The sequence below is a fragment of the Equus asinus genome, chromosome 10, assembly GCF_041296235.1.
Source record: "Equus asinus isolate D_3611 breed Donkey chromosome 10, EquAss-T2T_v2, whole genome shotgun sequence".
Classification (NCBI taxonomy): Eukaryota; Metazoa; Chordata; class Mammalia; order Perissodactyla; family Equidae; genus Equus; species Equus asinus.
The window spans coordinates 44302784-44327921 of NC_091799.1; the positions used below are offsets into that span (position 1 = coordinate 44302784).

General features: G+C 49.8%; 2 protein-coding genes across 3 annotated transcripts in view; one reads left to right on the forward strand and one right to left on the reverse strand.

Moving 5' to 3' along the window:
• Positions 1 to 1155: 1155 nt before the first annotated feature.
• Positions 1156 to 20825, reverse strand: NANS (N-acetylneuraminate synthase). The gene is made up of 6 exons (XM_014859737.3): positions 20549 to 20825; positions 16456 to 16671; positions 7016 to 7115; positions 5499 to 5653; positions 2654 to 2920; positions 1156 to 1388 (listed from the first exon to the last, which is right to left on the reverse strand). Exons 1-6 carry the CDS (start codon positions 20678 to 20680, stop codon positions 1179 to 1181), a joined length of 1080 nt encoding a protein of 359 aa, XP_014715223.1. The 5' UTR covers positions 20681 to 20825; the 3' UTR covers positions 1156 to 1178.
• Positions 20826 to 20874: 49 nt separating this feature from the next.
• The window catches only part of HEMGN (hemogen), a 79100-nt gene continuing 74836 nt past the window's right edge, over positions 20875 to 25138 (forward strand). The window contains exon 1 of one of the 2 annotated variants that reach the window (XM_014859739.3): positions 20875 to 21137. In XM_014859739.3, coding sequence (XP_014715225.2) covers positions 21130 to 21137 — 8 coding nt within the window. In that variant the 5' untranslated portion in view covers positions 20875 to 21129. The remainder of the gene's footprint in view (positions 21138 to 25138) is intronic. The other variant, XM_070519155.1, reaches the window with a different exon arrangement.

The window sequence follows — 25138 nt, forward strand, 5'->3', positions numbered from 1 at the left end:
TTTGCTTAAATGCCACTTCTCTGCTGTTGTAGAATCAGCATGGCCACAGAATCGGAAATTTTCATTGTCTGCTCAGGATCTGTTTATAGGGAGAAATAAAAGGGAGTAAAAACCAGCCGGAAATGGATACAATCAGACTTCAGTTTTAGCCCATCAGCCTTACTGGTTCTCTTTCACACGAATACAACCCAGGATTCCCATCCCGCCCCACCCCACACACGAGCGCCTTTCCCGAAACTGTGGGATCCGCAGGTGAGGGAGGGCCTGAACTCAGAAGTAAAGAAACTTCAAAAGGATAACGCATGCATTTGAAGAGACTCAGTGGAGTCTCTGCCGAGGGTTCACGCTGCTGTTCAAGGCGGCGGAGCAGAGACGCGCGTCTGTTAGTGGGGTTTGTAATTTCACCATGATTAAGGAAGGGCGGCTTTCAGCGTCATCACCACGTTTAAAAGTCGCCACAAGCTGCAGAGACACCAAGCCCGGCACTGTGTCTCCGTTCTCCCTCACGTGCCTGTTCCCCCATCACACACATCACCTTCTAACACGCTGCCATCTGCTCACCGTGCTCACCTGTCCCCACCTGAATGGGAGCTCCACGAGGAAGCGATGTGGGCTGTGCCCTGCTGTATGCTTGGGACCTAGAGCAGGGCCCGGCACGGCAGCCCTCCGTGTTTGCTGGAAGAAGGAATGAAGGCCACTTCCCTCTCTGCTCAGGGACAGGAGTGCTCTGGGCACTTCTCCGCCTGCAAGACCCTTTGATCCCTTCTCTTCTGCTGAGTAACTGGACACAGAGCGCCAGGGTGGGCAGGGCATGAGGGCAGTGGGGAGGGCAGCTGGAGGTCTGGAAGGAGGGGAGATTTCAGGTCACTTGGGTTGGCTTTGCGGGCAGGAAGAATGAAGGCCTACAGAAGAGGACCCGTACTCGTCCCTCTTGCACCCACCCAGCCCCGGGAGGGTGACGACCTGCTTCTGAGCTCCTCCCCTCCGGCCGGCCCGGCTGAAGCAGAGATGCCGCATGTGCTCTCTGCACCCCTCCTATGGGCCTGGCCCAAGCGTCTGTGTCTTGGGGAGCAGATGAAAGCCAGGTCTCTGGAGACCTGCACCCCAGCCCCTCGTCACCCCGACGCTCCCAACAGTACCAGAAGGCACCCAGAATTCAGAGAACAGCACTTTATTTTTTAAGACTTGACTTTTTTGCCATGATTTTCCACCGATTCTTCCAGGATGGTGTCGTCTTCTTCAACAGTGACCAGGACCTTCTTGCCCACCAGACTAAAGATGTCTTCAGGAGGGTAGCCTTTGGGCTCACCCACCTTCACGGTGAGCATGTCCAGCGTCAGAATGGTGCCTTCTGGAATTTTCACCTTGGCCACCACAGACTTGCCCAGCTGTGAAGAGAATTAAGACTCAGTGCCGGCCCCCCAGAAATATAGAGTCAGACGACTATAAGGATTAGTAATAATATATGTAATCGATCTAAACATAGATGCTCCTGATAAAATTATGATTACTTTTGTCATCTAGTTCAAGATCTCATTTTAAACTTGGGCAAACTGAGGCCCAGAGGAGGGGTGACTTGGCCAAGGTTGCAAGGAGCTGGGATGAGAACCTAGGATTCCTAACTCCTGGCCCACTGCTCTCAAGGGACACAAACCTTACTGCCACCTGTTTGGCAAAATAGGAATGTGGAGGGCTCCTAAGACAGCGAGCATTAGTGCTATTCAGAGGACCGGAGAGGGGCCTCAGGGCCCCTGAGCTCAGGACGAGCGTTTCCATGTCTTGTCCGTAGGTGCTGTTAAACAAACGATCTATGCTCTTACTCTACGTACCTCTATACAGTAGTTTGTGTCTTTTTACTATTATCTTAATTTCCCAGTGTATATGCATCCTTAATTTGAGGGAAGCAAGCAGACCTCACTAGAATAAAGATGACCACATTCCCCACACGTGCCTGCTGTTCAACCTCTGCCTTGACCCAGACAGCCCGCAGCAGATCAGGAGTGTCTGCACTCCTGGAGCCCCAGGACGCCCACTCCATGACTCAGAGGCCAGCTTCCAAGAGCCCCAGAGGGTCAGTGTGCCAGGCAGGATCCTTGGCCTCAGATCCCCTCCGTCTGGAGGTCAATGCTACACAGCTCAAACTGCTCCTGAGGGAGTATTTACATCATGTCCCACCAAGCCCCTGGGACGGCCCCTGCCCCCGTCCACCCAGTGCCTCCCCACCTGAGGAACGCCTCGACCTACCACCAGGCCCTTCTCTTACTGCTTCACAGACCCTCTGTCTGCATGTTTCCCAAGGCTTACCTACTCCAAGGGACCCCAGACCCGACCTAGCCGAGTGCCTCACGAGGCCCCAGACACCACCCCCGCCCCTACGTCTCCTGGAATCTAGAGCAGTGGGGGCCACAGGCTTCAGAGACTCAGCCAGAAACTCTGACGTGATCCAATGCAGCTGGAGAAACTGCTGAAGTTCCTGAGTGACATGTTCCTCTCGCTAATAACAGGAGCCCAGGGAGACTCAGGGTTGGAGTGACAATCCTTCATCCTCCCATTGGCCTGGGCTCAGGCAGGGCTGGTACTGACTCTTCCTGGCAGGTAAGCCCAACTGCAGCACCTTGGAACAGTGGGGCCCAGCAGGGCCGGTGGAACCCACCTTCTCGTTGCAGGCCATCTCACAGGGCAGCAGCTGCTTGGTCGGGGAGCCCAGGGCTCTTTCCACTAGGCGCACGGACCGCACCAGCTCGGCCAGCTCTCCAGGCTCCAGCGAGGCCGAGTGGTCGCTCCCCTTCCAGGTTTTGTCCAAAGTTATGTGACGCTCCAACACCTTGGCCCCCAGAGCCACGGCGGCCACAGAGATCGCTATGCCTGTTTCATGCCCAGAATACCCTATGGGAATGTCAGGAAAGAGCTTCTGATATTCCTTTAAAAGAGGAAAAGAAAAAAGGCTAAATACTGTGGTGCTTCATGCACACATTCCAGAATCAGGCAGAACCAGGTTGGAGTCCCATTTAGCTGCTGCCTCTGCAGCTACAGTAAGGTACTGAGGCTCTCTGAGCCTCTCCTCACAGGGACAGGAACCGTACCCTCAAGGGCTGCTGGAAGCACGTGAAAAGCACGTGGCACCCTGTAAATGCTCAAAAAATAATGGCTACATTATCAAGAAAGCATTGCAAGAATGTTTCACATGGTGCGAGTCACCAGAATGACAAGGAAACCCTAAGCGAATGCTGAACTCATTCAGAAGGCGCCGGCACACTTCATTAGCCTGAGCTGCTGGAAGCAAGCATGCTCTGTGACGAGCACCATCAATAACATACACAGCCCAACCGCACGACGCTCCCTCGGCAGAAGCTGAACAAGTGAGCAACCTGTTATCTACAATTCACTGAACGCAACAGAAGACATTCTAAGTTGAGCGAGGCTTGTCAGTGAGGGTGACCAGAGAGCCTAAGTACAGCAGAAAGACCCAGAGGGGGTTTAATAAAAGATGAGGACTTGGGTGGCAAAGGCCTTGAAAACCGGGCGTGAGGGTGCGTGATGGATGAGGGAGTGCAGGTCGCTGGGTCAGGAGTGCAAACTGCTGTAATGGGGGGCTGGGGATTGAACCCCACCACACCACGTGCCAGTGTCCAGAGAGAGGACAGGAGCGCACCTGGGGCGCGAGGGGAGGGTGACCAAGCCACACAGAGAGAGCAAAGCAAGGACAGTACCTGGAGTCAGATGTCCTAAGTGTTGATTCTGGTAATCTCTGTGGGGTGGAATGACAGAGGCTGCTGGCTATACATGTTAGATGTTTTAGAGCTGTTTGAGTATTCTTAAAAATCATGTTTAAATTTTAAAAATTACACCATTTAGAGATGAGCTAGAAAGGGAGAAAAGAATAAACTGGGAAGGACAGAAAGTTTAGGTTAAAAAGATAGTGTCAGTTTTCAAAAACGGTTAAATTTTTTTTTTTTAAGTTAAGTATGATGACTATGTAGCAACATGTACAAAAGCTTACACTGTCGTGGAAAAACCCAGAATGTCAAATACTGTACTGAAAGGAAAACATAAAGGGAAAACTGCTTAACTGCAATGTCAGGATCACGTGTGTGTATTTAGAATTCCACCAATATTACTACAACGTCTCTGTATGATAATCACACACACACACGTATATAGATTTTTTTTTTTTTTAAAGATTGGCACCTGAGCTAACAACTGTTGCCAATCTTCCTTTTTTTTTTTTTTCTGTTTATCTTCCCAAACGCCCCCGTACATAGTTGTATATCCCAGTTGCAGGTCCTTCTAGTTGTGGGATGTTGTATATAGATATTTCTAATTAAGTTAGGTTTCAGGTGCTACCAGAAGCAACTGATGAGACGGCCCGAGACAGTAAGAGACAAAGGAGTTTTGTCCCAGCTGTGCCACAGGCTGTTGTGGGATGTCAGCAAGGCAGTCCTCCTTCCTTTGGGACTGGACTTCACCATCGATAAAACGATCGAGTTGGAGTAGACAAAATCCTGGGAGAGAGAAAGCTCCCTCAAGGCCATCCCTGCAACAAGTCTTAGCCTTAGGGACACTCAGAATTACAGGTAGAAAATAACAGAGCTGGCAAATAACAGAGAGCAGGAAAAGCCAAAAGTTTTAAGAAGGGCTTCTACCACTCAGTATGAAGAAGAAAAACTGCTGTTTGCATACCAGTGTTCCTATGAGCGCTGTTCGCGATAAGGTGGAACCGTCACAAACGTCCGGCGATGGATGAGCGGATAAGCAAGGTGCGGTTTATACACACAATGGAACACTATTCGGCCTCAAAAAAGGAATGAAATGCTGCCACGCTACAACATGGATGAAGCCCGAAGACATTATGCTAAGTGAAAGAGACAGACGCAGAAAGACAGAGACCGTGAGATCCTCTCAGGTGTGGACCTGGAGCAGTCAAATCCACAGAGGCAGGAAGAATGGCAGCTGCCAGGGGCTGGGGGAAGGGGGCGGGGAGGTGCTGTTTAATGGGTACAGAGTTTCAGTTTGGGAAGATGGAAAAGTTCTGGAGGTGGGTGATGGTGATGGTAGCCCAAAAACATGAATGTACTTAATGCCACTGAACTGGACACCAAAATAATGGTTAAAATGGTAAATGTTGTGTTATATATATTTTACCACAAAAAAAACAGAAACAGTGCAGTAAGAAAGGATATGAGCCAGCAAGTCACAGAAGAGGGACCTCTAATGGCCAATACACGTGGGAAAGAAAATGCACATAGGCAATTATGAGGACTCCACCTTAAATTTTATAATGGGCGAAATTACGATTGGTTTCAAGAAAATTTATAATCCCCCTCTTTAGAATGTATCTGCCTCCTTAACTCCACAGTTGGTTCCAATTTGATTCTGTAACAGCAAGACTGTGAAAGGATGTTCAAATATGAAGGTTGGTCAGAATCTTGGTTATGAAAAGGCTCCATCTTCCCCACGGCAAATGCCCCAATCCGACAACAACCCCCGCTCCTGCTCACCGAGATGACGCGCAGGTTGACATCCTCTGGTTGGAGGGGGTATGCGCTGGTGCACTGCAGGAAGCAGAAGTTGGGGTTGAGCGGCTTCACAATCTGATAGACTTGCTTCATGGTGTCCATTGACTGCATCCCGCTGGAGATCACCATCGGACGGCCTGAGGGACCCAGCACCAACACCATCAGCACCTTCTGTCCAGGGGTTCTCACTCTCCCTCCAGCACACCCCAACTGTTGGGCTTATCATTCCACTGAACCCCACAAACACCTCTTAAACACTGTGGCTGCCATGGCGGGGAAACAGAGGTGAGCTTGGCAGGTTCCTGACCTCAACCATGGGAAACGTAGACTCCCCTCGCCCCCAACATCCTCATTTGGCAAAGTGAACTGAATTAAGGAGGCAGAGGAATTTCGCGCTCCTCGACAAAGATGAGCACCTCATTGCACTAAGAGCCTGTGCAGCGTGGTGGTGTGCGCACTGCCCCAGACTCCAGAGCAGGAGTCTGTGTGCAGCCAGAGCTGTGTGGTCTCAGGGCCCCGTCTACGAAGTAACCATAAAGCATCATCACCATTCGGCCTGCTTCAGTCGCTGGGCTGCCAAGAGGATCAGATGAGATCGCTCCTGCTGTTCAACCCCTTGACAACTGTGCTGTGCAGAGGTTAGGTATCATAATACGCCTACAGAATACTCCTCCAAGTCAGAGCTTCCGCTAAGAAGTTTTACATGTACAGTCATATCCTTAATTTCGTATAAATTAAAAATGATTTGTTAATTAAAAAAAATTCTTATAGGGGCCAGCCCCATGGCTGAGGGGTTAACTTCGCGTGCTCTGCTTCGGTGGCCCAGGGTTTCGCTGGTTCGGATCCTGGGCATGGATCTAGCTCCGCTCATCAGGCCATGCTGAGGTGACGCCCCACATAGCAGAACTAGAAGGACCTACAACTAGAATATAGCAACTATGTACTGGGGCGCCTTGGGGAGAGGAAAAAAAAAGAGGAAGATTGGCAACAGATGTTACCTCAGGGCTATCTTTAAAAAAAAATTCTTGGGGCCAGCCTGGTGGCGCAGCGGTTAAGTGCGCACATTCCGCTTTGGCGGCCCGGGGTTTGGCGGTTCGGATCCCGGGTGGGGACATGGCACGGCTTGGCAAGCCATGCTGCGGCAGGCGTCCCACATATAAAGTAGAGGAAGATGGGCATGGATGTTACCTCAGGGCCAGTCTTCCTCAGTGAAAAGAGGAGGATTGGCAGCAGTTAGCTCAGGGCTAATCTTCCTCAAAAAAAATTAAATAAAATAAAATAGTAACTCTAAAAAAATAAATACATAAATAATAAAAATAAAAATTCTTATAAAAACTGCCTTATCCGAAATTTCTTTCCTTTCAAGTCAGCACATGAAGAAGTGGAAGTATCTGCTGACTGAGAAGTCTGTCTTCAGGAGACTCCTTTAGTGGGTTGTTACTTAAAAAAATATGAAGGTTTGGACTCCCTCAGATTGTATGACAAAATTAAACACTCACCTTTTTTGGCTGTCTTTTCCAGATAAGGAAAATTGTTAGTGTCCCCAGATCCAACTTTGAAAAACGGAACATTCAGTTGATGCAGAAACTCAACTGCCATCTAGAAAAACCAAAGAGAGAGCTCTTTTTCACCACTGTTCAAAATCAGTGTCCTCGAGACAGAAAACCCTCCTCCTAGCCAGCAAGAGGAACTCCCAACAACCTGAAAGCAGGCAAAGATTTGCTATCAGTCATTGCATTCAAAGCCAAACACTCTTTCATTCATATCCACCCATCCATCTGCCCAACAAACACTGCTGGCCGTGTGGCTATGAGCATCTGGAAAAGCATCAGAGTCCTGGCCAGACCTTCTCCCCCATGGGTCCAGGGCCCAGTGAACAAATGCGAAAGGGTCACATGACCTACTCTTGACCCAGAGAGCGAGGCAGTGAGAAAGTGAACGTACCTGAAAGGCCTTCCCCTTGACTGGGACCAAACAGCTGGAGAAAGAGGCCATTTCAATCCTTGCCAAAAGTGGGAAAAGGAGCGTTTTACAGCCCAGCCCTGACACACTGATCCACAGCTGGCAGGCCCCATCAAACCCAAGCCCTTTGGTACTTCAAGCCATGCCGCCCACAGGAAAAATGAAGCACAGTCACTTTATTGACCCATCTCTGCTTGAGGTTCCCTCTGCAGGGCCTTCGCCCTCTGTATGTGGGAGGCGTCAGTAAGACTCAGGAAATGGTGAGTGTCAGCAAACGCCTGCTGAAGGAATCAGGAGACCACACGTTTGAAGAGTTAAAATCTGTTTGCTGTCAAATTACAAGAACCCCAAAACTACCTTTTATTACTATTTAGTTGAAGTTGAAAATCAGAAGTGGGGGAGAATCAATGTCTGGAATGTTTCCAAACATCTCAGTTCGACCCATCCTAAAATACTGCCTGGATTCAGAGCGAAGTTTGGAGATGTGATGAGCTGGGCCTGCGCTTCTCACACCATAGCACCGCGCGTGACTCCCAGGGGCTTGCTGAAATGAAACACAAATTCTGACCCTGTCAGTCTAGGGTGGGGCCTGAGAGCCTGCATTTCTAGAAAGTTCCTGGATAATGCTGCTGCTGCCACCCTGTGAATCACATTCCAAGTAGCAAAGAGCTAGGTCACCGTGCCTGAAAATGCAAAGGGCAGGGAGCGGTAAGGAACAGCACGAGGAGGGCATTCTGCCAGCAGGCTCTGTAAGCGGGCTACACTGCTGCCTGAGCTTCCGCGCAGCAGGTAAGGAGCCGCGCCCACTGTGGCCGCACTCAGAGAACACCGCTCCTCACAGGTAAACCCTCCAACAGTGTGCAGGTGGGGGGCTGCTGGAGAGCCACACAGAGGGTTTAGCCAGCCAGGGAACAGTTCACAGGCAGATCGCAACCCCTGGATCCAAGAGACACCGTCCAGTATGGCCGAGCCCCACTCCCCCCAAAGTGTGCTAGGCCACCTCTGCTGTGGTTCCGGCGGCCTCCTCCCCTCTGCTCCATTTCTTCCTCACCCCTCTTCTCCCTTCCATATGTTTCCTTTTTTTTTTTTGCTGAGGAAGGTTAGCCCTGAGCTAACATCTGTGCCAATCTTCCTCTATTTCGTATGTGGGATGCTGCCACAGCATGGCAGATGAGTTGTGTTAGGTCAGCACCTGGGATCTGAACCTGCGACTCCAGGCCGCCAAATGGAGCACCCCGAACTTAACCAGTATGCCACGGGGCCAGCCCCCCTTCCATATTTTTCTATCTCACTCTCTCCCATTTGCGTGTCTCTCACACTGTTAACCAGGCTGAAGCTGGAAATGACAAGCATTCGTTTTTAATATATTTACTGAACAAAGTCTAACTTCCCACCCTCGCACCCTCTCTGGTAGACGGAAAGTTTTCTATTCTAAGAGAGAAAGCCCTGGGACTGCCCCGTGGGCGAGTGGTTAAGTTCGTGTGCTCCGCTTCGGCGGCCCAGGGTTTCACCAGTTCGGATCCTGGGCGAGGACACGGCACTGCTCCTCAGGCGACATCCCACATGCCACAACTAGAAGGACCCACAACTAAAAATACACAACTGTGTACCGGGGGGCTTTGGGGAGAAAAAGGAAAAAATAAAATCTTAGGAAAAAAAAAAGAGGGAGAGCCCTTGCTAAGCTCTCCTCCACAGAAGGCCCACCTGCCAGGGCGGCTCCTGATGCAGGAGCCCCCACGGGTGGAGCAGCCGGGTGAGGCGGCTCGGGAGCCATGCAGACCAGCAGGGGCAGCGAGGGGCCGCGTGCAGACGAACCCCTCACAGAAGCTAACCACGGAGGCTGGAATCACCACAATCTTCAAACGAGGAGACAGAGGCAAATTCCTGCTGGAAGGCAAAGGCGCGTCTTATTTCACAGCCCTCCCGGGGAACCAGCCCCACCTAGTGGCCACTTAGGAAACCGCCACAAGGGTCCTGGCAGCTGGCAGGTAGATGAACTTGACCAGACTCTTAAGAAGCTTTACAATAAAATTTAAAAAAGGAGCTCCCTTCTATTTGCTAGACGGGATGCTGCCCAATTCATGAAACATTCAATAAAGACAATTATCTTTAAATTAAAAAAAAAAAGACTCTTTAAGAATGCCTTTCCCCCAGTGCCTGTGCCCAGGGGGTCAGGGGACCAGGTGGGAACAGACGGCGTTCCTGGGACAGAGATGCCTCCCTGCCCGATGCGCGAAGCAGACAGCCCCAGCGCTCCAAGGAAGGACAGCTGCCCTGCACCCCCAGGCCTGCCTCATGGGGCCTCACCGAACCCCGGGGATGGGCATCTGCACAAGCCCGTTTTTCCAGACGGGGCACCCGAGGCTCAGAGTGAGCCCAAGCCACAGGGTAAGTGTCGCGCCAGGACCAGACGTCGAGTAAGGCCGCAGAGCGAGTGCTCCGTACACCCGCCCAGGGGCTTCCGGGGGCTGCAAGGGCCCAGGCCGAGGGCACCCGACTGGCTGCCACCACCAGGCTCCTCCATCTTCAACGGCTCCTGCTGCTCGCCTCAAAGCCGCCTGGAGCGACGGGCCTGAAGGAGCCTTTCCCAAGCCGCCTCTCTCTCAGAGTCCACGTGCCGGTGCTCAGGCGCCTGGACACACAGACTGAGAGGGAAATCCTCATCCCGGGTGCAAGCCACCTCAGGTCGTCCCCTCCGGCCCTGTGCTGACTCAGATGTCAGGGCTGGGAGAGCCCTCCACCGCAGCCTGTTCACACACAAAAGGAGGCAGAGGCCCAGAGCAGGGCAGGGCCTGCCAAGCTGACGCTGAGCTCAAGCAGGGCAGGGCAGGCCCGCCGACCCTCAGCCCAGGATGCTCCCTGCGACTGTAACTAACGTTTGCTGGCACCAGCTGTGTGCTATGCTTCATAGGAATGACCACATTTAACCCTCACAGCGACCCCATGAGACAGTTCAGCTCCTAACCCACTTCACGGCTAAAGCAACGGAAGCACAGAGAGGTCAAATAACCTCCACACGGACACACCTGGAATGACAGGCAGAACCATATTCAAACTCAAAATCTGACCCTGGAGTCCATGCACTTAACCACACGACCATACAGCCAAAGTAAGTACCACAGCAAGTACAGGTGTGCACCATACAGCCGGGGCGTGCAGCATTCAGCAGGGGGGTGCACCATTCAGCAGAGGGGATGCAACATTCAGCAGGGGTGTGAACCATACAGCCGGGACATGCACCATTCAACAGGGGGGTACACTATTCAGCAGGGGGCTACACCATTCAGCAGGGGGTGAACTATTCAGCAGGGGGGTTCCACCATTCAGCAGGGGGGGTGAACCATTCAGCCCATGTGTGCACCATTCATGGGGTCCCGAATGTTTTGGTCTTTACACCTTTAAAAATTACTGGGGCCTCTACAGAGCTGTGTTCATGTAAGTTTTATCTATTCATATTTACTGGATTAAAATTAAAACAGGATTTATTTTTTACTTTAAACTTTTCATTTTGAGATAATTTTATAGCTTCACATGCAGTTGTAAGAAATAATATAGAGAGATCCTAAGTACCCTTCACCAGTTCACCCCAATGGTAACATCTTACAAAACCTTACTGCAATATCACAACTGGGAGAGGGACATCGAGAGTCCACTGACCTTATTCAGATTTCACCATTTCACATGTAGTCATTTGAGTGTGCATATATTTAATTCTACGCAATTTTACGGCGTGCACAGACTCATGCAACCACCACCACAGTCCCAAGAGAGAATCATGCCATCAATACAAGGCTCCCTCATGTGACCCCTGTGTAGCCACATCCAGCTAACCCCTGAAACCGTTAACATGTTCTCCACCCCGATAATTCTGTTATTTCAAGAATGTTATATAAACAGAACCATAAGCTATGCAACCTTCTGAGACTGGCTTTTTCACTCGGCATGGTATCCCCGAGATCCAGCCCAGCTGTCGTAGTGTCCGCATTCACTCCTTTTACTGCTGAGTGGCATTCCATGCTATGGATGTGCTATAGCTTGTCTGACCATTCACCTGCTTAAGAATGTTCGGGGGGTTCTAGTTTGGGGCTACTATGAATAAAGTTGTTACAGACGTTCGTGGATAGGTCTTTTGGGATAAATTACCAAATGACAACTGGCGGGCCACATAATAAGCACATCTAGTTTTATAAGAAATTACCAGTACACTTTAAGTGGGTGAATTTTATAGTATGTGAATTCTATCTCAATAAACTTGCTTAAAAAAACAAGAAACTGCCATATTATTTTCTAGAGTGAGTGAACCGTTCTACATTCCCACCCGCAATGTATGAGTGATCCATTTTCTCTGCACAATTTGGTGTCCTTGCCACTTTTTATTTTAGCCATGCTGATAGTTGTGTAGTGATATCTTATTGTGGTTTAAAACTGAGAAATTTTTTTTTTTGAGGAAGATTAGCCCTGAGCTAACATCTACTTCCAATCCTCCTCTTTTTGCTGAGGAAGACTGGTCCTGAGCTCACATCCATGCCCATCTTCTTCTACTTTATATGTGGGACGCCTACCACAGCATGGTGTGCCAAGCCGTGCGTGCCATGTCCGCACCCGGGATCTGAACCCGCAAACCCCAGGCCACCAAAGCGGAACATGCACACTTAACTGCTGCACCACCTGGCTGGCCCCAAAACTGAAAATTTTTAAATCACGAGAATAGACAAGCATAAAAGACAAGACAGATAAATTTGACATCACCAAAATTAAATATCTGTACTTCAAAGAACACCATCAAGAAAGTGAAAAGATAACTCTCAGAATGGGAAACAGTTTTGCAAATCATGTATCTGATCAGGGACCTGTATCTACAATATATAAAAACAACCCAATTAAAAAACTGGCAAAGGGTCTGAATAGACATTCCTCCAAAGATGTACCATGGCCTATAAGCACAGGAAAAGATACTCAACACCATTAGCTATCAAATACATGCAAATCAAAACCACAATGAGACACCACTTCACACCCACTAGGACGTTGAGAATCAGAAAGACAGATAATAGCAAACGTCAGTGAGGATGTGGAGAAACTGGAACTCTCATATACTGCTGGCGGGAATGCAACAGGGCGAGGCTTTGGAAAACAGACCGGCAGTTCCTCAAAAAAGTTAAACAGAGAGAGTTACTGTATATACATCCAAGAAATAGGAAAACATGTGCATTCAAAACCAGGACATCAATGTTTACAGAAGCATTATTCATACTGGCCCCAAAGTGGAAAAAAATCCCAATGTCCATCAACTGACATACAGATAAATAAAATGTAGTATATCCATAAAATTGAGTATTATTCAGCAATAAAAGGAAATTAGTACTGATCCATGCTAAAACACAGATGAACCTTGAACACATGATGCGACGTGAAAGAAGCCAGACACAGAGGACCACAGATCATCTGATTATTTATGTGCAATATCTGGAATAGGCAAATCTATAGAGACGGAAAGTAGACTAGAGGTTGCCTAGGGCGGGGAGAATTGGGGGGACTGAGGAATGAGTAATGGGTACAGTTTTCCCTTTTGGAGTGATAAAAATGTTCTAAAATGGAATGTGTTGAGTCCTACAGGCAGTTGCCAAAGAGCAATCCCCAAAGGCTCTGGCCCCACGGGATGTGAAACAAGCACGGACTGAAAACACGTGTCATTTCCTGGGTATGACCTTCCTTCCACCAAGGTATTTCCTAAGCTCATATTGCAGGCCGACCCCGGGCCAGGATCCAGGTTAACAGCGGGGACACACGGAAATGGTCCTGCCGGAGAAGTGTGCTTTACACACGTGGTCCCACCAGCTCCACAGGACGAGCCCGAATGTGGGTATTTTTAATTCCCCCCCTTGCCCTTCACCTACAAGGAAACAGGCCCAGAGAGATGCAAGAAGGGTGTGGTCAGGACAGCAGGCTCTGGAGCCCGCCTGGGTTGGCATCAGCCTCTGCTGAGAGCTGCTACTGACACCCTCTCTGCATTTCAGTCTCCTCATTTAGAAAATGGGGATAATAATTGTCCTATCTCAAGGGGTGTTAAGAGGAGTAAATGAGTTGATACCTTTAAAATACCCAGTACAGAACTTGATACATCAAAACACTCCAGAAATGTTAAGGATGCTTATTCTTGATCACTCAGCTAGTTACTGGCAGAACCAGAAACAACACCTAAGTCTTTCAGATCCCAAAGCCCACTTTCTTTCCTCCCTAACCTTTTTGGTTGACAGACCCTTTAAGGATCTGAAAAAAGCCACTAATCCTCTCTTGGGTTTGGCTCTTTCATTCATTTACTCATTCGACAAGCATCTCCCAGCCTCCATGCCAGGCACTGGGGATGCTGTGGCAGGGAGGAGGGAGAGGCAACAGGTAATTACAGAGTGGAGAACATAAGGGAGGGGCCTGCACCAAGCAGAGGCACAGGCAAAATTCTGAGGAAGCACTATTTATTTAAGCTGGGATCAGAAAAATGCCCAGTTCCAGGGAGCTTGGCTCCTAGGCCAAGAGCTTGAATTCCATCCTGCTGTCCTCCAAGTGAGCAGCACTTTGAAAGAACGATATTTAGCCAGAGGCAAAACGTTCTGATTTGTCTGTTAAAAACAATCCTATTTCGGGGCCGGCCTGGTGGCGAGGCGGTTAAGTTCGCACGTTTTGCTTCTTGGCGTCCCGGGGTTCGCCGGTTCGGATCCCAGGTGCGGACATGGCACCGCTTGGCAAAAGCCATGCTGTGGCAGGCGTCCCACATATAAAGTACAGGAAGGTGGGCACGGATGTTAGCTCAGGGCCAGTCTACCTCAGCGAAAAGAGGAGGATTGGCAGCAGTTAGCTCAGGGCTAATCTTCCTCCAAAAAAAAAAATATATATATATCCTATTTCTTTAAAGACACCAAATACAATCTCAGAAACTCTCCCACGCTGTGAGGAGCACAGTTCTGTCTCTGAAAAGTCTTACCATTGGTTCTTTCGTTGACACATATGTGACTTACCCTCTCCTTTCTGAAATGGAGGCTGACGTGTCACCAGTTCATACTGACTTCGGGCAAATCCTGGTCTCAGATCCAGGACTGGATGCAGAGTGAGGCCCTGGACCCTGGACCCATTTTATTTACTTGAAGACTAGCAATATCTCCATGCAATCTTTTTTCTTTCCTGAGGAAGATTCGCCCTAAGCTAACATCTGTGCCAATCTTGCTCTCTTTTAGTATGACGGACACCTCTACAGCATGGCTGCTAACAGAGCGATGTAAGTCCACACCCAGGAACCAGACCTGGCCTGCTGAAGCAGAGGATGCTGCACTTAACCACCAGGCCACTGGGGCTGGCCCTCTATGCAATCTCTTTAGGTAGCTTTTCCTAAAAAATCTGTCCCCTTGTTCCCAGGGCAGCTCTTGAGCCCAGAGACTCTCCTGCCACAAATATCGAGGGTTAAGAACAGGGCAGGAAGCCCAAAGGCTCTGCGGAGCTCTGGGGAGACACACACACCTGGACTGTGGCCAGGCTGCAACCGAGGAGGCCACAGAATGCACACTGCACCAGGCATAAGATGTGCCTTCGAGACCCACCACCTAGCTGTGTGACATTGTACAAACTCCCCAGCCCTTCTGAGCCTCCATTTCTTCAGCTGTAAAATGGGCATAGTAGGGACAAGATATATTACTGTATGTGAAGGCACTCTGTGAACTGTAACGTATAATTCAAAAGTAGGAAATTGTGATTTTCCATGCACAGCTGATCTGAAGAATGCCATGCTCACAAAGGCCGTGAAGAAAGGAAGGACTCAGGGCTACAGACCTGAAGCCCAGACCTGTGATGCTTCCCAGAGGCCCAGAGTCTCTGCCTCTGCCTCGCCCCTTCTTTAAACTACAAATGGCCTAGGCCAGAATTAGTTTCTTTTGACTCAATTTACAGACGTATTTTAGGGTTGGAACAGTGGCACAAAGGGTCAGAGGCCAAGAGAAGAGACTGGGGTCAGCTTCAAACATTGTGGTTGAATAAAAAAACCCCAAGTGTTTCAAGAGCCATAAAAACGTCCTTAGGTTTCACCTAATAGTCCATTTCTGCAGGCACAAAAAATTAAAAGTAACCTTCATGTCCAAAAGTAGAGAAACGGTTAGGTACATTATAAATCCTGAGAAGAAAGACTACATCGAAAGGAAAGCTTTAAGCACAAGGTGTGGGTGAAAGCTCATGCTAGAAATTTTAGTGGGAAAAGCGAGCAAGAAACTAAATATTCACAAATATAATAACCAGGCAATAAAAGATGCATATAAAAAGACCTCAGGAGGAAATATATTAAAAGAGGTGCCATACAGAGATTATGGGTCTGGTTTGTTCCCCTTTTCCTGTTTTCTAAACTTTCTGTGATATTATTTTTACCATTAAAATTTTTTACTTTTGAAAAAAGAGGGCATAAAGGAATCTTCAGGAGGCGGGCCACAGAGCAGATGGGACCCGAGACCTGGCTCCCGCTGGACTCTTCCAGGATGTTGGCATGCCATCCTTTGTGCCACTCCCTTCTAGGTGACGCCAATGCCACCCCACCCAAGTCAGCCAAGGCCACTCAGCTGGGGGCGGGCTCCCGTCAGAACTGAAGTTTCCTGTATGCTTGTATTCTAGCACACTTTCCACTGCGGGTGGGGGAACTGGCCCCAAAGGGGTCTCCCACAGACTTGAGGGACTGTGAGATTCCAGTGTGGCTGCCCCCTACTCCCAGAGGCAACTTGTTTTGAAAGCTATGGTACTCTTCCCACAAGCTCTCACTAGGCCTCTGCTCCCTCCCCTTTGGCTGGGCATCTATCCCGTTAATGCTCTGGGGAACTCTAGGTCCAGAAAGCACAAAAAGTCTCAAGGGAGCAAGAGCTGGAGCTGGCTCTAAGCCAAAAGTCGCCAGGCCAGCTGCTGCCCCCTGGGTCTGCTAAAGTGGCAAATGTCCGAGTGGCTGAGGGCTCACCTCATCCATGCCAGAGGCGGTGAAGAAGATGCCAACCTCCTGGGCATAGCTCTGCAGCTCCTTGTACTGGTCGTGGCTGAACTCCAGGTGGCGCTTGTGCTCCCCGTAAGTCTGCCCCCAGGAATGCTTCGACGTGTACGGCCTGGCCAAGGCCTTCCGATTGAACTTGTACTCCAGCTCACTCTTCTGGAACTTGGCACAGTCAGCCCCACACTCCTGCAACACACATTAGGGCTCCTTTCAGTGACCCGTCGTGGATTCTCAGAGGGGAGGGACACACTGGGGCAAGTGCTATGACATCCTTATCTTTAAAAATAACGTCGACTGACAGGCGTTGAGAACCCCAAAGAAGAGGAAGAGGAGAAGCAAGAAAGTCTCAAAAGAAGAGGGTGGGGATAGGGGTTTCCTTCTGTTTTTCCTTCTGAAATACAAAGGAAAAAAAGGGGTTTTTTGGCTTAGTTTTGCACTGTGATATTAAAAATTAATCAAACCATTAAGGAAGATTTTAAGTTATGTAACTCAACAGAGGATAGTAAAATGAGCACTGGACCAGAATTTAGAAGAGAAAGTCAGATTCTGGCTTAACTCTGACCCTCACACCTGGATAAGTCACCTCCTGTCTCTGGACCCGAAGCTGGGTCCCGAGGGTTACTGTAAACATTCAATGAGAACATGGTTACCCTGCAACCTTGTCCCAACACACACACAGATGAATAGAAGTCAACGCACCCAGTGGTATAAGTTTGTTAGTTCGCTGTTTTCTTGTTTAACCTCATGGATGACTCAAGGGTCACAAGGATTTATGAGCTTGTTTTGCAGAGAAAAAAGAATGCCTTCAAGGAAGTTACGACCACCAGACAACCAGCTCCCAGCTGCTGCAGACAGCCAGACATCTGGCTGCCCAAGGGCTTATCTGGAGTAGAAGAAACACGGACTTCCCATTGGTTTAGTCAAAACCCCTCCTCTCAAGCCCCTTAGCTCTATAAAGACCCCCGGCTTTCTTCTTTCATTGAGGCAGATTTGAAAGAACCTATGCTCCCACCTTCTCATTTCGGCCGGTTCGACTGAGCCTCCAAGAACCGGCGTCTCAGTGACTGGCTTACCGTGCGTGGGGCACACGACTTGAGATTAGGAGGTTTGGTATCAGACTCAGTTTCTCCATCTGTGCAAACAGCTGAGTGGGCTAGCTCCAAGACCTGTACCTACTCTAAGGCACCCCTTATAGGGGCGGGAAACAAAGGAACAGCTCTGCTTTTAGCCAATTTGCACTTGTGCTTTTCTGTATGGCATCTCATTTGAACAAGAGGTTCTGGGGCAAAAGCAAACAAAGAAAACTTAGAAATGCCCCAGCCTTACTGAACAAAGTTACAGTATAAAGCGGGGTTGTGTGACTATAAAAGCTATGGTTCTATTGCCAGTCAGCCGCCAATCTCTCAAAATTGTTCTTAAAAACCACTCAATAGAAAGATTAAGGAAAACTCTCTAAAGTCTTTAGACACAGAGGTATTCGTGCTGTTAAAACCCCCTGGCTCCAAAGATGTCTGTGCCAAGAGCGCTGTTCTCACTCCTGGAAAAATCACAAGAGGGCCTGGTCAGGACTTGATGCTTGAAAGAAGTTCAAAGAATATTAGAACTGAAAGTGACCTTGGGAGACAGAGTGCTCATTGTCTAGATGAAGATCCCAAGGCCCAGAGTGACCTGACCAAAGTGGCACAGTGAGTCGCTGGCAGGGCCAGCCAGATCACTTTCCTAAAGGCTGTGGACATGTGTGTCCTGGCCCACAACTAGACCCTGGGCCCCGGCTACACTCAGGCCCCAGCAAGCTCATGAGGTGGTCTTCACAGACTGTTGCTTCTGGCTCCCTGTGCTTCTCACTTCTATCTCAGGAAGCAGACTTATCCTCAAGAAGTCAAAAAGCTTGTCTCCATCTGGGCAAACCTTCCCTTTACAGGAAGATGGTAAAAGGGAAACGGCAGAGGTCAGACTAAGGCCTCCTACAGCCCACATGACAGGAGCTGTCTGGGAGGAGAACAGCTTCTTTCCTAAAAACGAGTGATTTCTTTATGAGATTAATGCTATGGTGAACTCTAGGTTCAGAAAACACAATCACTGTCCCTGTTTTACTCTAATGCCGATGGTTTCTTTGTTCAAGGTTTTCCGGCTTCTCTGTTGTCAAAAAACAAGCCAAACTGCAGGATGAGCCAAAGGGTGATGTGCAATTTGCATCAAAATTTGAAAGTTTAAAGTATATTCAATTAGCAAGTCTCTAATTCTAATATATTTATAGTTTATATATATATATCATGTAATTATAATAAGATAAAAATAATTGAACTCAACTTTTAATATTGCAAATATTTGTTGTATGAGCAATCAGCTTCTGCCTAACACACTCTGGGTAACACACTTGCAAACGTGACTTCATTTGGCAACTATGACAAAAAAAATCCTAAATATAAGGATTTCAAAAAATTCCACTGCTTCACATTTAAAAACAAAAACACATAACATATTGTAAGACAAGTAAAACTGAAGCCTAGCGAGGAAAAGTCACCCACCCAAGACTAGTCAGCTGGTAAAGGTTATCTTGACTCAGTCCAGTGCTCTTCCTACTAAGCACACCTCAACCCCTCCATTCTCCTCCCCCTGGAGAACTAGCCTTCACAATTAAAAGAAAGAGAAAAAAACCAGAACTTTGTTTTCACAGCTCTAACATCTCTGGGTATTTTTACAACTGCAGCATTCAGAGGTCACGCCTCAGAAAAACAGGTTGTTTCCTAAATTCCGAGCAGGAATTTCCCGCGAAAAAACAATGTTACATTACAGTACACAAGCTGGAGTCCAGGGGCCAGAAGCAAGGCTCTGAAATCCATTCTTCACCAGCTGTGTGCCCTAGCACAAGGCACACATTCTCCTTAAGCCTTGAAAATGACACCAACAGCATCTACCCCACTGTGGCGGTGTGAGAATAAATGAGAAGGCGCACTTAGGGCACTCAGCCCAGCATCTCATAGAGTAAGCACCCAAAAATGTTAGCAACAGTTACTCTTGATCCAGTAGGTTTCCATAAAAGCAGAGTTAGTCCTGAAAGAGCAAGATAAACCCAATCAGGAATGATGAAATCCAGGGAACAGCACTGGAAAGGAAACAGTGAGTGAGCTCTCTCTAAACCAAGGAATCACAGTGCAGACCTTATACTGGGGTCTGGGGTCAGAATGAAGAACATGACAGCCCCCTCTTCAGGAGGCTCAGTCTCACAGAGCGCGCGAAGCTTAAACAACTCCAATGCAGTGCACTGGGGACAATGGTAGGAGTCCAACGTCTGGGGGAAGGGGTTGGAGAAAGCATCCAAGGGGACCTGAAAAGGAGTAGAAATCTACCAAGAGGAGAGGGAGCACGAATCTTCATAAACATCATATCACCAAAGCTAGCATTTATTGAGTCCTAACTGCCGAGTGCTATGCTAAGAGCTGTACACGAGTCATCTCATTTGATCCTTACAACTCCGAGGTAAGTGCTATTACTATCAAGCCCAGTTTTCAAATAAGGACACGCAGCGTAACTAGCCCACGCACACACGGCTGGTAAGGGGTGGAATCAGGAGTCCCAAAGTCCCGGCATTTTAACAATTTCATATTCCAAACAGGTAAGGAATGGCAAGTAAGGCAGACCACAGCAACTTCCAGAACTTCCAGAACTCCCTGGAAGTAATTCAACGTCACTACACCAAGTCAGAGATGAAAAATGATAGGCAGGAAGGGACCAGGTCATCAAGGTCTCGAAGGCTACGTTAAAACGTTATGACTGTACCCACGGGCAGTGGGGAGCCACTGAAGGTGTCAAGCAAGGGTAGGACCTGATTAAATCTGTGTTTCAGAAAGAAGGGAGCGAGAAGGATGGGGTTAGGAAGCAAGTGCAGAAACGCAGCAGTGCAGGAGGGCGGCCGAGGGACGAAGCAGAGATTCCAAAGATTCAGAAACGGGCCTGGCGAGCGGGACGCCAGGCCTGACGCAAACCCGGCCGGGCCGAGGCAGGTGGGCCCGGCGCCCCGCGGCCCCGCCCGCGCCCCTGTCCCTTCGAGCTCTCCGCTCACCTTGGCCGTGCGGATCATGCGCTTGGCCACGTCCAGGTCGCCCTGGTGGTTCTGGCCGATCTCGGCAATGATGAAGCACGGGTGCTGCCCGCCCACCCAGCGCCCGGGACACAGCTCCAGCTCCAGCGGCATCGTGGCGGCTCGCGCTCCGGCGCCACACCGCCCGCCTCGTCCGGCCGCCGCCGCCTCGGAGCGGTTCGCTGCGGAGCCCGGCGGGGCCCACACGCCCGCCCGCCACGTCAGCCCGCCGCCGCCGCGCAGCCAATCTCCGCGCCCCGCCTCGCTCACGCCAGCCAATCGGAGCGGGGGGCGGGGCCGCCGCGAGAGGGGCGGGGCGGCAGCACGAGGAAGCCCCGCGCGCCTGCGGCGGTCAGCCGAGGGTGGGGTGCGCCCGTGCTGGGGTCGGTGCGCAGACATGCCCCGAAGGAGGCTGGTGGCTGCCCTTGCAGCGCTCAGTGTAGGTCCAACTCCCAAGGGTGTGGGGAGAGCGCGCCCTACGCTCTAATGGAGACGACAGACTCTGGAGTAGGAATTACAGAGCTGGTGCGAGCCTCGCCCCTGCCGCTGACCGGCTCTTGATCATGAATACGTAAGTCTTTCTGAATGTTATTTTCCTCTCTCCCTGAAACGGGAAAATTATATAGAACCCACCTCATAAGGCTTGTGAGATGATGTAGAGAAAACCCTGATCACAGTCCTTGGCCTGTAGTAAGCTTTCAGTAAGTGGTGTCCGTTTCTAGTGTACAAGTGGCAGCAGGTGCAAAAAGTTCCCCTGACTTGTCCAAAGCCGTCCAGGAAGCCGGCGCCGAGCTGGGCCTCGGTCCCTGGGCTGCTTCCCAGCCTAGGGCTCCTGCATTATGCTATGTTGGGTTGCAGACAAAGTTGAAGAATAAGAGCCAGTTTGGAGGAAAAAATAACCCTGATTCCCAGCTTGACTTACCGGAACTGATGAGCAAAGTAGCAACAGTAACAGAAAGGAGAGGAGGCGGCATGTCTGGGTGGAAGATGAAAAGGGTAGGTTTTGGACACTTTGGCGTAAATATGCGGGTGAAACTGTCCACCGGGCAGGAGGAAAGGCAGGTCTGAAGCTCAGAGTAGAGGTCTGGGCTGGAGAGAGATCTGAGAGTCTTTGGTGAGGAAAAGAAAGAAGACAGGTTAGACTGAGGGGAAGAGTGTGCAGAGGGATGAGCGGTGTGGAGGAATGAGGCTTGGCAGCTGCTCTGGGAGGAATGGAGAAAGGGACCGAAAGCAGGTCACATTGTGTCCTGAGGAAGGGAGACCCACAGGGTCAAAGGCCCAGAGCAGTCCAGGAGAATGAGGAGCAAGGACTTGGGGATCAGGAGACAGCACATTTGGTGGCTAAGGGAAGGTGAGGAAACAGGAGTGAAAATAGACCTTTTTTTGGAAAAGTTCAATTATTAAAAGCAGATGAAAAATGGACCCCAGGCTGGATGGGGTCCTGGAGTTGAGGGTTCTGAAGAAGTGCATGTCGGAGGCCAGGAGGAGGCAACCAAAGAGAAGGAGCAGACTGCAGCAGGGCGCTCTGTCTACGCACTGTGGGTACGCTGGACTGGATGGCACGGGCTCTGTGTCTCAGGTTACGTGGCCTCTCACACCGGGGGAGGCTGAGCACCAGACCCTGAGCACAGAGAACATCCAATCCAACACTGAAGGAACGCAGACGCTGTGGGTTAAAGAAGACCGGTATGGTTTTGCATAATTCGTGAATAAGTGGAAATGAAGTTTAAAGGGACAAAAGCAGAAACCACTTTTAAAAATACGATCATCACAAAAAAGCAAGTTAGGTGGATATTATCGTGATTCAACGAAAGCTTTCAGTAAGTTCAAGTAGCGCTTTGCCTTACTCTAGTAAGGAGGAGAGGAGGCAGTTTTCACTCCACTCTTGCCCTTGTTTTTAAAGCCAGTTTCTGGTGCTTTCTGTTGCTTTTTCTGCTTGAATAATGAATCCATGTTCAGTCTGTCAAAATGGACGAGAGCACGTGGGAAGGTTGTTAAAAACAAATTAAAACCAATGAGGGATTTTCTTTTCTGTGATTGGCAGGAGAGAGCAAGGAAGAACTTAGTTTGGGAGTCCCAGAGTGCTGGGTCACGGGGATCAAGTTAGACGATGGCGACCGAGTTCCCAGAACTGAGGCCCTGGGGTCAGGGGCCCCTTTGGCCGCCCGACTGTGCTAAGCCCCTCCTGAGGCTGGCTCCTGCAAAGCCGCCTCCACTTAGGACTCCTGCCCTAAGTTTCTGCCACTCTGTGCTCCAGCTACACTGAACTATTGAGTGCCCTTAGAGGGTGGTGTTCTCGCACCCCCAGGCCTTGGCACAGGTTGCTTCCTGAGCCTGCACGCTCCCTACTCCTCTCCCTCCACCACAGGGAGCTATGCCTCACACCTTCTGCAGGTCAGTCAGTGAAAAGTCACTTCCTCTCAGAGCCTTCTCTGATCTCCCAACCACCATCTCTGGGCTCCCATAGGACCCTCTTCCTCGCCCACTTAGTACCCTTTATGGTAATTGCCTCTTGTCTGTTGTTCCCTCCAGACTGTGAGCTCCTTTGTGTCAAGAACCATCTGGAGCCCCTCCTCAGCACTAACCCAGGCAAAACCCTAGGGATCCCCCAGTGAGCGAGACAGACCACCCTCTCCCCTAACTTGCTTAGCGCACTGCATTATAAGTGTGTCCTTCAGGGCCCAGAGCTCGCTGAGCAGGGCCAGGACTGTTTCCTGTTGTATCCCCAGCCCTGAACACAGGACTTCTTAAACTCAGTAGGTGCCAGGAAACATTTTCTGGATGGCCAAGTGCAGAAAAGGAAAGATGACATAACTGACTTCATATGTTTACTTCTCAGACCATGTTCAGCCTCTTAGGTAAACATGACTGTTTCTGGAAAGTTCCTCTGAGGAAGAAGTGAAGTGCTGATCCACCCAAGCTACCCAAGGCCAGCTGCCAAGGCCCTGCCCTGGTGTCAAGTGGCAAGAGTCTGATCCCCCGAGGTTCTCAGTTGTTCCATTTACAGGCACCCTTGTACGTCCCGCCTCACCCACACCTACTTCCTGCTTCCTCAGCCTCGTTCCTCGTCTCTCTCTTCTACTGTCCCTGAAAGGACAAGCCCACCATCACCTCCTGGGGCCATGTGAGACGTCCACAGGAAGAGTCTTTTTGAAGAGTCAACATTGAAGCTGAGACCCCCCCCCACCCCCAATTCCTTCCAAACGATAATAATCTCTTCTGTGCTGAGTCCCTACAGGATGCTGGAACAGTATAGTGTCCTGAGAAAAGCAGAGGGTTTGAGATTCAGTCCGCCTGGGTTCCACTCCCAGGTCTGTCCCTTCCTGCTGCAGAACTTAACTCCTTCCAAATAGGCACAACCACCACCAGGGGGCAGTAGTGAGGACCACATGAGAAGAGGTGTGAGACCCCTAACAGCCCAGACCTGCCAGCCAGGGTCTCGCCCTGCCAGACCCTTAGCCAGGAGTCTCATTCCCCGGCTCCAGCTCCCTGGCCGGTTTCCACTGCCTGTGGCCTGTGGGAGCTTCCCCACCCTCAGACCTCATCCTCAACGTCTGTGCCTGCACCGGCCTCATCTCTTCCCCACTCGACACCCCACCCCACCCCGTCTGGCAGGTCCTGCCCCTCCCCACACCCCAGTCAGGGCAGTGAGTCTATGATGTGTCCCTACCTCCTCTTCTCACCCGTAACTTCCAAGAGTCCCCACAGCTTTAACAACTTTCACTCTTCTCCCCTCACACTGTCCCTGGGACTTGTCCTTTCACAGATCTGTGTCCTCATGGGCCACTCCCATTCGGCAGCAGCCCAGTCTGACTGCTCCCCCTGTTTGCCTGCTCAGCTCACAGCCTCCTCCAAGAACAGCCCCAGGACACCAGAACGCCCCACAGCAACCTGTCTCAGCCAGGTGATACTGGCAGCCCGAGGCCAACCACATTGTCCCAGAGATGTGTCAAAGAGAATTTTCTGACCAATAAGCACATGAAAAAGATGCTCTCAGGAAAATGCAAATCAAAACCACACTGAGATTCGACCTCACACTCACTAGGATGTGTAGAGTTGGAAAGACAGATAATAACAAGGATGTGCAGAGACTGGAACCCTCACCCACTGCCGATGGGAATGTAAAATGGTGCTAGTCGCTTTGGAAAACAGTCTGGCAGGTCTTCACAAGGTTAAACATAGAGTTCCCATATGACCACTCCTCATATATCCAAGAGAAATGAAAACACATGTCCACACAAATGTTCATAGCAATATGATTCATAATAGCCAAAAAATGGAAGCAACCCAAATGTCCATCAACTGAGTGGATACATAAAATGTAATATAGCCATACAATGGAGTATTACTTGGAAGGAAAAAGGAACGAAGTACTGATGCACACTACAACATGGATGAACCTGACATTGGAACCTTGTCACATGAGTATTCAGTAGTTTAAACTTCCGAGAATATTCAACTGAGATTAATTGTGGAGAAGAGAGGTCGGGAGCTGGGGTAGCCATGATGGATCTTGTCCAATATTTGCAGGTCTCCATTTAAAAAGCTGAATTAGATGCTTTTCCCACCTGT